The sequence below is a fragment of the Mandrillus leucophaeus genome, unplaced genomic scaffold (genome assembly GCF_000951045.1).
Source record: "Mandrillus leucophaeus isolate KB7577 unplaced genomic scaffold, Mleu.le_1.0 Scaffold447, whole genome shotgun sequence".
In the NCBI taxonomy this organism is placed as follows: domain Eukaryota; kingdom Metazoa; phylum Chordata; class Mammalia; order Primates; family Cercopithecidae; genus Mandrillus; species Mandrillus leucophaeus.
Genome location: NW_012104776.1, coordinates 371478 through 386547, shown reverse-complemented (window position 1 = coordinate 386547; position 15070 = coordinate 371478). Strand labels below are relative to the sequence as shown.

The window sequence follows — 15070 nt, the reverse complement described above, 5'->3', positions numbered from 1 at the left end:
TCTTTCTTTCTTTCTTTCTTTCTTTCTTTCTTTCTTTCTTTCTTTCTTTCTTTCTCTTTCTCTCTTTCTTACAAAAAGTGGTATAATTCTATACAAACTGGCCAAAAACTTGTTTTATTTGCTTGCCCTTCTAGGTCAACACATACAAATCCACTTTCTTATTTTTATTGGCCAGGCAGCATACTTTTGCTTGGATGTTTCAGAAATTATTTAACCATTCCTCATTTGGTGGTCAGTTGTTCTCAGTTTTATTCAAATGAGTAATTCCAGCTGCCTTTTTTTGTAATATATCGGATATTCTTCAGACAAATAATGCTGCAGTGAACATCTTTGTACATATGTATTTATATTTTCATGTCATTCTGTCTGTAATATGGATTCCAATAAGTGGGATAGCTTATTTGGAGATATGCAGAGACTCAATTTTTACTTATATTGTCAAATTATATCTTCTGTGATACCCATTTACACTCCAGCCAGTATATGCAATTGTACATTTTTTCACCTCCTCATCAATCATTCAGTATTTTTTAGCTAATCTGGTAAGCAAAAATTTTATTTTGCAAAAAACATTATATTACATTTATTAAATTACTTGAAAAAGGTGGTAAAGTTGTTTTTGTGAAAATGTTTTCTAAGAGCACACCATAGACTACATGGCAGAGGTAGAGATGATAGGCAGGAAAACACTTAGGAGGATAGATTAATTAATAAAAGTCAGAGATCATGAAGGCTTAAGCAGGCAGAAAAAGGTGCCTCTTTTTCAGGGTTAAGTGGCTATCGACTAGCACATTAGCTGTATATTGTTATTACTAATGTATGGGCATGATTTGGCAAGTATTTCTTTAAAAACAAAAGAAAGTTTGTTTTGAAGTTAGAAATCATTCAGTACTTCCAAGTTGTGTAATACATTTAAGGCATTATGTATTCAACAACTTGAATTTAAATGATGAATCCATTAATATATTGCTTGAAATATAGACCATAGTCTTTGTCTTCCTGAGGATATTTTAATCAAAATATTAAAAATAAGCTGGAGTCTCATTCAAATAGTTAATTCCAGCTGCCTTTTGTTGTAATATATCATGAATTATCTCTCTGATGGATGGGTAGCCAAATGCAGATAAAATTAGCTTTGCAGTCATTCATTTTAAATTGCTCTCGAATCACTTGGAAGTAAATTCCATTTCAGAAGAATACACTTTAAGTCTCAGACAAAGAGATAATGGTCCTATATTTTATGATATAAGCAATAATAGTTTAAGTCTTATGATTCAGAAATATAGAAACTTATGTATTAAGTTGATGAAAATTAAGGCTTGATATATAGCAATAAAACCAGCAACCTAAAGCTCCCCAGATTGATGTTCATAGCATAATATTTTCCGGTGAAGAATTAGGTGGAATGAAAGTCTATAAAAATAATATATGGTGAAAAGCTTTCTCTTCTTGGATGTAAATGAAAAAGCAAAAGCCTATGTGAGATAACAGAAAAAAGGAAATACTGAGATTTATTGATATCAAGATAAAAATGGTACTACTGTTGGAATGTCAGTATTGAGTAATAGTAGAAAGTGGAAAATTAAGTCAAATATCGGAGGAGGGTAAAAGGAATAATAACATTACATCTAAATCAAAAAAGCGTTAAATTAACACCGAATTCAATGTACAGAACAAAAGCAACTCTGGAAATTTACCTTGTTAATTTGAATGAACTACAAGTACAAAACTTGTTTCACAACTTAATTAATCAAGTCATTTTGCCCAGATAGCACAACACGGTCAATACCAGCAGCCGAGGTGTGCATTTATAGAAAATGTAATAATTTGGGATACCTGTGGCATGTTGCCAGAAATAAGTTCACAGTCTGAAGTTACTGTTCACAGACTGAATTCCTATTATCACCCTAATATCACTCCTTCAGATATTTATATTAAGAAATAAAGTGGTAAGAGGATGTACTCACTGATGTCCTTGAAGAAAAAAAAATCAATTTTTTTTATAGCTTCAAGTTTTGCAGCATGACCTTAATAGTATCATAAAGCTGGGCTTTTTAATTATTTTGTTATGTGGGTTTTTTTTCTAGTATGGTAATATGAATTGCATGAAAGGTACTGATCTCAGTAAACAGTCTACCACCTCAGGGTGGAATCACAAACTTTCTTATCCCCATGGGTTCAGCAGTCCTTTAATGCCCTGAAAAAGTAAAAATTTTAGCATGGCAGGATTTTACTTATTTTGGATCAGAGGCCCTTTGATGGGCACTAGGGATCATCCAAAGGAAGGCCACAAACACATAAAGTCACACACCTTCCCTTGCACACCATTGCAAATACACTTGCTTAGAGAATTGATACGAGCCTGAGATTCTCAGTCTGAACAATTATGTTTTCCTTTAGAAAATATCTAATTACCACAAGAAGCTGGGAAAAACAAACTAAGTTCCAAAATGAATATCCAATAATAAAGATGCAATTTCATTTTTCAGACTTTCCATGAAGTGACATGCTCATTTAACTGACATTTGTAGACAGGGCTGGCTGTCACACAGGACCAGTGTTTGGTTTAATGTTCTGCTGTCACCATCTCAGAAATCTTAATAAACTTTTAACCAGGGATCCTGAATTTTCATTCTGTGTTGGGCCACACAAATTTTGTAGCCAGTCCTGTTTGTAGATATTTCTATTGTTAAAACATCTTATCATTGTAAATGAATCTGAGGCACTATAAACTCTAAAATCCTCTGTGAATCTCTTAGAAATGACCAAAGTTGCCATTAGTATAATATTCATGCATTTGTAAGATTTTTATTGACCCCATATAATGTGCTAGACTTATGGAAAATGAAAATGAAAACAATATAGCCCCTGCTTTCAAAGAGTTTCATTTCTAGTGTTAAGCATTTGTTATATATTTCTAGTTTTTTGAAAATTGGTAATAGTCTTATAAAACGAATTACAAAATTGAAAAGTAGATTCCTCCACTTGTATGACTGGCAAATGCATTGCACAGAGGAGCTAAATATTCATGTAGGATAAATGGTATTTGTAGCTGATCACTTTTTGTCTTTAAATACATGTAGCTATAGCCATGCTGGATGTTTAAATAAGTTTTCATCTATTATTTTAGTTGAAGAGAATTGGCTTGGTTGTTTGATTTTCAAAACTTTCTCTAGAAAAGAAAACAGTTAGGATATAGTTTCATAAAAAAGATGATTTCTAAAATAACACTGTATCTGAGAATTAATGCTGAAACTTAACAGTTTTGTATGGAGCAAGAATCAGAAAGTGTTCTTTTAGCATGTTTAACTTGATGGTGGGACCAACTTCCATGGTTGAGTAAGGTACCCAGGTCATATATTGTATGTGGAGAAGGTGAGGGTTTCACAACAGTGGTGAGCCTCCTGATAATCAGCTTATTTGCATTTTATCATATCTGTCCCGCTGTATGTATCTACTAACCCAAGATCTTGAAGTTTCTATATTAATATCATTCTCAACAACTGAATTGAGTAATAGAAGTGATATGCCATATTGCCTGTAACAGGAATTCATCCAGGGCATAGGCTTGAATTTACTTTGTGAATATTATAGGAAATCTTAATAAACTAATATGCTGGGGTTGGCCAAGGCATCTCTCTAGATCAACTTTTAAGAGATTGGTTCTGCTGAAACTATAATGATGTGTAAAAGAAAAACTGGATTTATTAAATTAAAACATATCTAATGATAGAAATTTTCCTTAATAAGTTGTATTTTCAAGTGTTAACAAACGTCTTGAAAAATCAATACTGTGTGAAACCTCAAACGAAGATATAGGTTCATTTCTCTTTACTTGTTTTGATCATGTTGTCTTAAAAGTCAAAGTTAAGGAAATACAAAGTTAGTTTGCCCATACATTGTCTAAATATATTGTTACTACTTTCTTCCCAGCGCTTAACAGAGCTGCTTTTGACTTTAAAATGTGTGACTTTTTTGCTTCCATTTGTCTTTTCAGTAGTTTACAATAAAATAATCAGAAGAAAGACATATATGCTTTGGCAAGGCAGAGTAATCAGTTTTTAGTGCCTGTAAAGTTTTTCTCTAGCATGTGAACATATAAATACTTTTGCTATATTACTTAATAAGGTAAGGTTGTATACAATCATCTATATCTTGCAATCATTCCTTTTCAAGTTTTACCTTCTGAAACAATGGCTGAAAGATTTATTATACTTTGCGTGCTTAAATAAATATAGTTATTAAATACATTCACATGTTTTTGTGTGTACAAACATAGTTAAAAAATAAAATCTAGTTGACCGCCTTCATGAATAGTAATAATTAAAAACAATAGCTAACTTCTATAGAATTTGAGTCATGTTTTTTGGAGCTTTTTTGATTATCAGCACTGTCCATCATCACATATAACAATAAGTGCTTTAGAAAAAGAATTGGATAAGACCTTCAAGACATCAGTTTCATGCTGATGGATTTGTCAATAGTTCAGTTCCTCATCCCTTTGCCTTTCTGAGCTATGTTTATTTAAGCAGTCTTGAATGTTCTTGCATATTGACTAAAGGAGCTGCAATTGATGGAAACAAGGTTATTCTTTAGTAAGCTGACAATTTTTGTCCTTGATGTTCAACAATGGAAAAACTGGAAGTGATGCCCTGCCAAAAGAAAGCAAATTAAGGAGGTAAAGTGAGAAAAAATATCTAGGTATAGGAAACAACATTTACATTTCAGTGTCATAAATTTACTACTGTGGGCAGCTTTGAATGCTAGTTTTGTCCAGTGATGCAAGTGAAGTCAATTTTTACTGCAAAATAGATTAGCAGAGACCAGACATCATTACTATTTGACAGCTATCTTATGACTTGAATGAAAAAAGTTCCAAGCCAATTTTCTTAGTGGACAGATAGATGTCCACTATACCAATGGCTATCTTCCAACACAGGGCAACAACTGAAGGAGAAATAAAATGACTTTCAAGACAACATGTGAGCAACCAGCCTTTAAGTATCAATACCATACTCTATATTTACTACTGAATAAAAAGTACATTTAAATAACTTGTAAAAATTTTTAATTTTGACATCAGAGTTTTCACATGATGTGTTTGTAGCCAATTTGGGGAATTAGTAATAGCTTTGTTTTCCTCTGTCCCAGTTGGAAGATTATTATTAGGCTGAACTTATTTATGGTGTATTGAAAAGACTGTTTTTACCTTGACTTTTGTACAACACAAGAATAGGTTTTATTATACAAAGCACTTTTATTATTACTTTTTTATTTTGAATCATGCAGAATCCAGGTTTAAAATGTATCTCAAAGTGTGCAAATTATCTAAAGTGGTTTTTAAATTTTGGATTGAATGAATATTTCACACAATGACATCTTTTGAAAATAACAACAGATTTGAGTTTGAATGTAAAGATCTTTAATTAAAGTTTCTAATATTTCTGCTCATCTCCTTGCAAAGGATGTAAGCTTTATCTATGAGCTTTATGCTTTTCAAAGAAATGTTTCTAATGAAGTTGCTCTTGCTTTTGTCTGCTCTCAAGGGTGACACTGTATAATAGGAAATGTAGTGATACATTGGGAAGATCATGGTTTTTAATTGAGATACACATGAATTCCAGTTTCAGCTCTGCTATTTACTACCTGTGTGCTCAGGGCAACTTATTTATCCTCCCTGATGTTGAGTTTTGCTGTGTATAGAAATGGGAATAATAATCCATATCCTTAGTTAAACGACCAGTCAATAGATCTAACATACTGCCTAACACACAGCAGGCATTCAAATCCCTTAATTACTGCATTTATAAGTCATTATTTTTACACAACTAGTAAATAAAAGGCAAGTTGTTACAATGTGTTAACCATTTTCCACTTTCTTCTTGTTTCTCAGACGACGACTTTTTTCATGAACTCCCAGAAACTTTTCCTTCTGATCCACCTGAGCCTCTGCCACATTTCCTTATTGAGCCTGAAGAAGCTTATATTGTGAAGAATAAGCCTGTGAACCTGTACTGTAAAGCCAGCCCTGCCACCCAGATCTATTTCAAGTGTAATAGTGAATGGGTTCATCAGAAGGACCACATAGTAGATGAAAGAGTAGATGAAACTTCCGGTGAGTTTTCCATTGCATTTGCATTACAGTTCAAGATTCAGTTACTCACTACTCTAGCCTGGGGCCATACTATAATTTCAATTAGTAGAATGGAAAATGGAGTTATTCTTTGACAAAAGTTTTGAATTGGTTGGTTAAGATTTGGTGATCTTGTTTCATGTGTTGAAAAGTAAAATGGTGTGAATAAATCTTGACTTGATTCCCATTGGACTACATGAGATTAAAATATGGTTCATACTTAAGAAGATAAATAATGCAAATGAATAGACTGACAATGTTAAATGCCCTAGCAAATAATATTCTTGAATTGCACTTGCGTGGTAGTCAGATCTAAATAGCCTGAGATCTGGGAAGCATTTTTAACTAGGATGAATTGAACGTGTTTACATTACTGTCTAATGTTAATCCATGTCCGTAGTTTGCCCTTATATTTGTTAAGGATTTGTAAATGTCGTAGATTCAAAGTATCTTATACTCATAATTTACATCCAAAAGTGAATCCTAACTTCCTAACTCTTATCTAAAATTAAATTAAAGGTGATTCAGAACAGTGATAGTGTAGGATCCATGAACAGAAGAAATGGTAATTGTAGCCCTTTCTCAGAGGGTCTTGATCTGATTATCTTTGCTGCGGCATGGTTAAAACTCCTGACTTTGTTGCTCTGTAAATACCATCTTTAAAGATAAAATACTAAAGGCAAAGAAAGGATGAAGTAGATTCTAATAACCTGTGGGATTTCAATTAGATATAAAGGAAACTTTCTTGATAGGAATTTTCTGCTACACAATGGATAAGTTAAGGTGGTTGTGGAATCTCCTGGAGTTCTTTTAAATTGGAAACATATATATCTTTCCATGGTAGTATAAGTGTTTTTGCTCTCCAGTAGAGAGAATAACTCTTTGAACTTTCAGATATCTTCCAGACTTATGATTTTGTAATGTTGACATATATTTAAGTATTAATACTTTATTGTTCAATGTTTTCAAGCCAAAGAATATCAAGCATGACAAAAATTGAAGCATTTAAATATCTTTGTTATCCTTCATAGATGTCTTTCTATACCAAAATGGATACACATGTTCAAAATCCAAATTGTAAATAATTCATATTTGTGCCCAAGTGTTGGATTAACCAGAGACAAGTAGAGATCAGCACTTGAGGGCTCTACTTTCTACTTTCAAGGTCTGCAACAAAGTAAATAGCATATTGAGGTGACAGAACATAAAGAAACAGAACTGACTATGAGAGGACTGAGAAGAGGCAACTTTTTAAAAAGCATGTGGGGCATATTCTTTATAACATAAATGGTCTTTGGAAAATCAGGTGGCAACTCTACATAATTGCTTGTCAATTTGTGAATCAATATGCTCACTGAATGCAAGCTGATGACTGCAGATACAACTGGGTATCCAATTGTAGGGTAGCTTACTTCAGGGAATTGTCCCACCTCTTGGTCTAATTACTCAGAAAATAACTCCACCAGATGTCTTCAAAATCTCAAGTGGATTGAGTTGTATTTGTTTCAGCTCACATATTTGTACAGATTTCAAACAAATAAGCTTTAATGATAAAAGGAAAGAGAAAGAAATCACAAAAGCTCAAATATGTCACAACATATTCAGGCTTATCTTTACTAAAATAATGAAATGCCTATATAGGAAGATTATAAATAGAAACAAAACTATTCTAATATTGAATGCTTCTAACAATCTCATGCTATGTTGGTAACACACCCACACACACTTATACACATATATTGAGAGAGACTTCCTTTCTGTGAAACCCCTATTTTTAATAATTCTACACAAAATTAGTTAATATTATATACATCAATGATTAAGACTACCTTTTAAATTAACTATAAACTAAAATAGTTTGCATGTTTTCCTTCAAATTCAGGAGAGACAGATGAGAACTAAGGGATGATTTAGGAAATTCAATACTTTCTCAGTTCTCCTGAGATTCAGGAATGGAGTGAAATACAATATAGCTTTATTGGGAGCTTTCATTTTCATCCAAAACTTTACAAAAAAAAAAAAAAAAGCCAGCATCCAGCCAAAAGCTAACATACTAGACTCATGTAAGTATTACCTTTAAAGTTAGGAAAAACTTGGTGGGAATGTAAATTAGTACAACCTCTATGGAAAACAGTATGGAGATTTCTCAGAGAATTAAAAATAGCACACCATTTAATCCAACAATCCCACTACTTGGTACCTACCCAAAGGAAGAGAAATCATTACATCAAAAAGATACCTGCACTCATATATTTTTCATAGCTCTATTCACAATAGCAAAGATAGGGAATCAACCCAAGTGTCCATCAGTGGATAATCAGATAAAGAAAATGTGGTATACACAAACAATAGAATACTATTCATCCATAAAAAAGACTGAAACCATGTCTTTTGCAGCAACATGGATGGAACTGGAGGCCATTATGTTAAGTGAAGTAACTCAGACCCAGAAATATATTAATAAATGCCACATATTCTCACTTGTGAGAGCTAAATAATCTGTACACATGGATGTTGAGTGTGGAATGATAGACAATGGAGACTCAGAAGGGTGCAGATGGGTGAGGGGGTAAGTGATGAGAAATTACTTAATGGGTACAGTGTATGTTATTCCGGTGATGGATACCTCCAAAAGCCCTGACTTTACCACTATGTAATCTATTCATGCAACAAATTATACTTATATCCCATAACTTACTACAAATAAAAAGAATGAAGTTAGGAAAAAGACAAAGATGCCCACAGATACCATTATTAACTGGTATTATTCTAATCTACCAGCCAGTGCCATTAGACAACACAAGTAATGAAGAGGTACAAAAATAGTAAAGAAAGTGGAAAATCATCATTTATGACAAATTATGTGATTTTGTGCTCCTGGAAAATGTATGCATTTTAAAAGAAAAAAAATTTTTTAATCAAGAGAATAGAGAAAATAGCTGATAAAAAATTTGTATAAACAACCAACTTTCCTATGTACAGACAGCCAATTCAAATTAAAATGCAGTAAAAGATGTCATTTAGAATAGCTATGTAAAAGAAAACATGTAGGTATATACTTAACAAAAATTTTGCAGAATTTTTTAAAGGAAATTTAAAAATCCTACTTAGAGACAAAAAGATATCATGACTTACATTAAGGAAACACACATTATTCTTGAATGGAAAGGTCAAATATGTTTAAATGTCTAATACTTATAAATGAATCTGTAATGTCACCATCATTTTATTAAAAATAATTTGGGAAAATAGCTGAGAGAATTCTTAAATAGTAGAGTAATGAGAAAGACCCAGCTCATTATAAATATAATGCTAAAGAAGTTAAAAGAGTTTGATCTTAGCAGAGGATAAAACATACAGATTAATGGATTAAAATAGAGATCAAGAAACAAACACCTAAGGCATTTGTACCTATTACATTACCTAGAATGTAATAAAGATCAGTTTTTTAACCAGTGAGGAAAATAGTTTATTCCGTAAATTATTTCATAAAACAAGATAGAAAGTTCAAATTGAAAAATAATAAAGAAAACCTGAAACTATCTCATTCTTTAGAACAAAATAAATGCTAGATGTTGGGGCTTAAAATCATCATCATCATCGCCACCATCACCATCATCATTAGGAGAAAATTTGGCAGTTGGTTGGTTGGTTTCAGTGGTGAGCATAGTCTTTTAAATCGGGACATACAATCTATAAGTCTTACAGGAAGGCATCATTAAACATGAATATCCAAAGTAAGAAAACCACAAACAAAACCAAGAGACAGAATTAAAAACTAGTTATAGTATCTGTGGCTATCTATTAGCCAACAGGCTAATTTTATAAATATATAAATAGCTCAAAACTATATTTAAAGAAAAGATCAGCAACCCAATAGAAAATTGAGCAGAGTTGTTGACACAACAAGATACAGGAACAGCAGTGTAAATGGTAATTAAGTATCTAAGGAGATGTCATCAGGATCAAAACGTTTGTTAACATATGGTGTTGATTAAAGGCATAATTTGTTGATGGGTGTTTAAATTGATACAATCTTTTTGAAGGCCAATTTGAAAATACCTTCAATATTGAAAGGTATATAGCTTCTACTGAGTAGTTACAAACCTAGAAACTATCTGAAATATAATTCCAAATGTGCACAAAGGTTGGCCATTGAACCTTTGTTGCAGTTGCATATCAGGGACTGTTTATCCCTACTGTGATACTTTTAAATTTATTTTTTATTTTTTTGGAAACAGGGTCTTCCTCTGTCTCCCAGACTGGAATGCAGTGACATGATCATAGCTCACTGCAAGCTTTAAACTCCTGGGCTCAAATGATCCTCCCACCTCAGCCTCCCAAATAGCTACAACTACAGGCACACTACCATGCCTGGCTAATTTTTCATTTTTTGTAGAGATGGGGTCTTGCTATATTGCCCAGGCTGGTCTCCAAACTCCTGTGCTCAAGCGATCCTGCTGCCTTAGCCTCCCAATGCACTGGTGAAACAGGAGAGTTCCCTCGACCACTTCTGGGGCTTGCAACAGGGGTATGGCTCATTTACTCTTTAAGCTACACTCAAACACCTTTTGAGAGGAGGAGCGTGCAGGTGAGGGGGTGCAGGAGCTGGGGCGAGTGCCTTTGGGCTCCAGCAGGAAGGAACCCTTTACCAGCCTGCAGCAGTGACTGGAAGTTGCCTGTGACAGAGCTCTGGAGCCCCAGAGGGCACGTGTTATAAACAGTGCTCTTTTAGCTTTGCCTCCACAGATGCCTTAAACGTTAACAGCTCCGTGAAGAGTCATCGTGACAGCCTTTTTGGGTCCCTGCACCCAGTGTGTCCTGAATTATTTTTCAGCATTAAGGAAGAATCAGGTCACAGGAACAGTTTGAAAGGTGATGAACGCGGAGGATTTTATTAAGCGGTGGAAGTGGCTCTCAGCAGAAAGGGAGCTGGAAAGAGGATGATAATGGGAAGAAGGTGATCTTTCCGTGAAGCCCGGCCATCTGCGGCCAGGCTCCTCCTCTCCAAAGCCATGCAGTCAGAAGTTATACTGCGTCTATCTGTAGTCTCCGATGCTCAGTTGCTTCTCTCGACGTTCAGCTGCTTGTCTCTCTGCCAGCTAAGGTCTGGGGCTTATGGGAGCACAGGGTAGAGGGGCAGGGCAGGCTAAAAAGGTAACTTGGGCAGGAAAACAGGGGGCTGTAGTTTCCAGGCTTGAGGGTGGTGCCTTTGCTGGGGAGCTGCCCTCTTCAACTCAGTATTTCCCTTCCTCCTGACCATATCACTGGAGCTACAGGGGAAGAGGCCCACCATACCTGGCCATCATCCATTTTAAAACAATGAGGTTGCATCAGATATATATGAAGCTATAGAAAACTCTCTGAGATAAAACTTAGAATGAAAGCCAAAGTAGAGAAGACTGTGTACTGTGTGTGATATGCTTCTATGTATAAAGAAAGAGGATGCATGTATATTTGTAGGTGCATTAGAATTTTTCTGGAGAAACATATAACAAGCAGTTGACACCTTAGAGTCTGGGGTGATAAAGGGACTTTTATTGTTTGAGGTTTTTTTTTTTTTTTCCAATCCTGTGAATGTGTTATTTTCATAATAAATAATGAAACCTGAACAAAAGCCCGTACCACTTTATTGCCTCTCTTTGCCTGCTATCATAAATTCCCAATATGGACAAATATTGGTGGAGAAATTTGTAGGCTTTTTATGTTAAAGTTTTTTGCTTTCCTGTGAGATCAGAATATCGTGAATGCAACTGAAATAAAGGCATTTGTGTTTTTAGGGGTGGGGGTTGAGGGGTTTTTCTTGAAGCTAGATTCGCCCTGCAACTTTGGTTCTCAACTGAAGTCTGACTGTAGTATTGTTGGGGATTTATTGGTTCTTAATAGCAAGAAATTTTAGAATACATTAAGTCCTGAAATGTATTTCAAATCAGATAAATTTTCTTAGTATTGGAAAAAATCAAACCTGGTTATCCTATGATAAGAAAGAGAAGAGACATTGCAAACAAGTTGTTTTTATACATACCTCTGCCTTATAATCATATTTAGAAGGATATTTAGTGACAACCAAGCTACATTACCTTGAGACTAAGAAAAGTTGACTTACATTCAATAAAATATCTATCAAAGGTAACTTCGTATTTAAAAACTGCAAGACAATAAAACTGAAATAAAACAAATTTCTTCTCCAACTCATAAGATCTTCTTTTAAATTAGGAAATCATTAAATAGGAAGCAAATACTTATTTATACTCACTGATTATATCTATCCATTGATCATAACAAAATGTACTGACTGAAGATCATTCATTACCATTACTCTTTGCCTTTCCATCATTTAAACCACAATTGCATTTCTTACATATAAGAAACAGAAAAGTGGAAAGCAGCTTATAATAAATCATTTAGAAATTTTCAATATTTGAAAGTTCTTGATTTGGTAATACAGTAATACATGCCTATGTTGCCTTCAAAATTCCATAGAAATCATGATCTACTCAATATTTTGTGGTTACATTTTTAAGAAAAACTCGGGCTCCGCTGTTCGCTTTCTATTTACTTGAAGTCTTTTCAACTCTTGTTTCCATGGTACCTAAGATCTACCATCTAAAAGCAAATATTTTTTCTCTGTGAAGAAGCAAAGAGGTTTAGAAAACCATGGTTATGTTGAAATTTTAATAATCCCTGAGATTTTCCTTCTTCATCTTTAATTATTCTCAAGTTAGCAGAAAATATCAATGAGGTCAACACAACAAAAATAGAAGTTCCAGGCCTTATCCCGAACACCTTACATGTATTCTGTTCTTTAGTCATCACAAGTGTCTTATGAGATAATTTCTAAGAATCTCCTTTGGTAAATTAGGAATCGGAGGCTCAGCAGGATAAAGAAACAAACTTGCCTCAAATCACCTAATGAGGAAGTGACGCAGCCAGGATATGAACCCAGAGCTCTCTGCTTCCAAAAACTTTGCTGTTGGCCCTGTGCCTGGTGTCTCCCTAAGTTTTGCATAACTACTGAACACAGAACAGTCAGTCTAAAAAAACAGCTATGCAATACAATTATTTCTTTTCCCAGGAAAAACAGCTCCAGAGTGTCAGCTGTATGTGCATTTTTCATGTTTTTATTTGCCTTCCTTGCTTTGTGTCAGGTTTTCCACATGCAGGCCTTTGTGATTCTTTAATATAATAACATAAGCTAGTGTTTAGGGTCTGGTTTTTCATTCTTGAAGGCCTTTGCCTTTTGGCCAATTAGCAAACAGTGATCCTTAATGGAAAAAAGGAAGTGATGAAGAGAAGCTATAATTGGGCATAAATTTAAGTGAATTGCTTCTAATCAAACCTCAGCTTAGGTATACTGTGCTCGCTCAAGACCCCATTTGTTGCAAGAGTGGGAACAATGAAAATCCTCCTCCTTTTGTATTCCTATTTCAGATACCTTTTCTCTCCATCTGGGTACCAAAAATTAAAATCTCAGCTTCATCCTTCACTCCAACAAGCAAAATGATCGTCAAGTATTGCCAATTTATTTTCAAATCATCCTTCTGTTTTAAGTCTTGCTTCTACTCCCCTTCTACTCTTTAATATATACCTCTTTGATTATCTAAATAGCCACCTACATCTCTTTATTTTGGCCTTTTTTCGAGCAGTTTATTCTCCAAGTAGTTATAGGCCTAAAAGACAAGTGTTCAAATGGTTTTTCCAAGTGGTTGTCATTCCCCTTCTTAAAAATATATAATGGTTCCCCTTTGTCTGTGAAATAAAGCACATCCTCCTTGATCTTATCTTCAAAGTCTTCAGTATAATTGGCTCCTAATCAAACTTTCTAGCCTTGTCCCATAGTTTCACCTTTACCATATGCCTTGTATAGTAAGCTGATAGGGTTTTTCCTCTCAAACTGTGTTCAACAAACCACCAGTGTCTTATAAGTTCTTAATAGATGTTATTTTGGAAAACAAGAAAACAAAAACTGCAGCCAATGTAGGAAACGCTGCAGTAATTATATTCCCTTTTTGGAGAAAGTACTAAGTCATCTTAATCCATCTGGGCTGCTGTAGCAAAATACCACAGCCTGGGTCATTTATAAAGAACAGAAATGTATGTCTCACAGATTTGGAGGCTGGGAAATCCAATATCCAGCAGATTCGTTGTGTGATGAGGGCCTGCTTCCTTCTAGATGGTGCCTTCTTGCTGTGTCTTCACATGACAGAAGGGGCAAAGGGTGCCTCCCTTGTCTCTTTTATAAAAGCAGTAACCCATTCTTCATGACACTTGCCCCCATGGCCTAGTCACCTTCCAGAGGCCCTGCCTCCTAATACCATCACCTAGGGAGGTAGCATTTCAACATATGAATTTGAGGGGATATGAATAATGAGACCATAGCAAATGTATGTTAGCACAGCAGTCCCCAACCTTTTTGGCACGAGGGACCGTTTTCATGGAAAACACTTTTTCCACAAAGTGGTAGGGGGATGATTTAGGGATGATTCAAGTGCATTACATTTATTGTGCACTTTATTGCTATTATTATTACATGGTAATATGTAATGAAATGAATATACAACTCACCATAATGTAGAATCAGTGGGAGCCCTGAGCTTGTTTTTCTGCAACGGTCCCATGTGGGGGTGATGGGAGACAGTGACAGATCATCAGGCATTAGATTCTCATAAGCTGCATACAACCTATATCCCTTGCATGTGCAGTTCACAATATGGTTTGCGTTCCTGTGAGAATCTAATGCTGCCACTGATCTGACAGGAGGCAGAGCTCAGGACGTAATGCTCTCTCACCTGTTGCACACCTCCTGCCGTGTGGCCTAGTTCCAGTACTGGTCCGTGGCCTGGGGGTTGGGGACCTCTGTATTAGCATGTGAAAGTCTTAGGAAAGGTCTGTAGTGAGAAAACCTTATTTATTTATTTATTTATTTATTTATTTATT

At 34.7% G+C, this 15070-nt stretch overlaps 1 protein-coding gene across 2 annotated transcripts in view; it reads left to right on the top strand.

Annotated features, from left to right (window-relative positions):
• Positions 1 to 15070, top strand: part of UNC5C (unc-5 homolog C (C. elegans)) — a 398784-nt gene that overhangs the window by 218426 nt on the left and 165288 nt on the right. For both annotated transcript variants that reach the window (XM_011994210.1, XM_011994209.1), the window contains exon 2: positions 5894 to 6115. In XM_011994210.1, coding sequence (XP_011849600.1) covers positions 5894 to 6115 — 222 coding nt within the window. The remainder of the gene's footprint in view (positions 1 to 5893; positions 6116 to 15070) is intronic.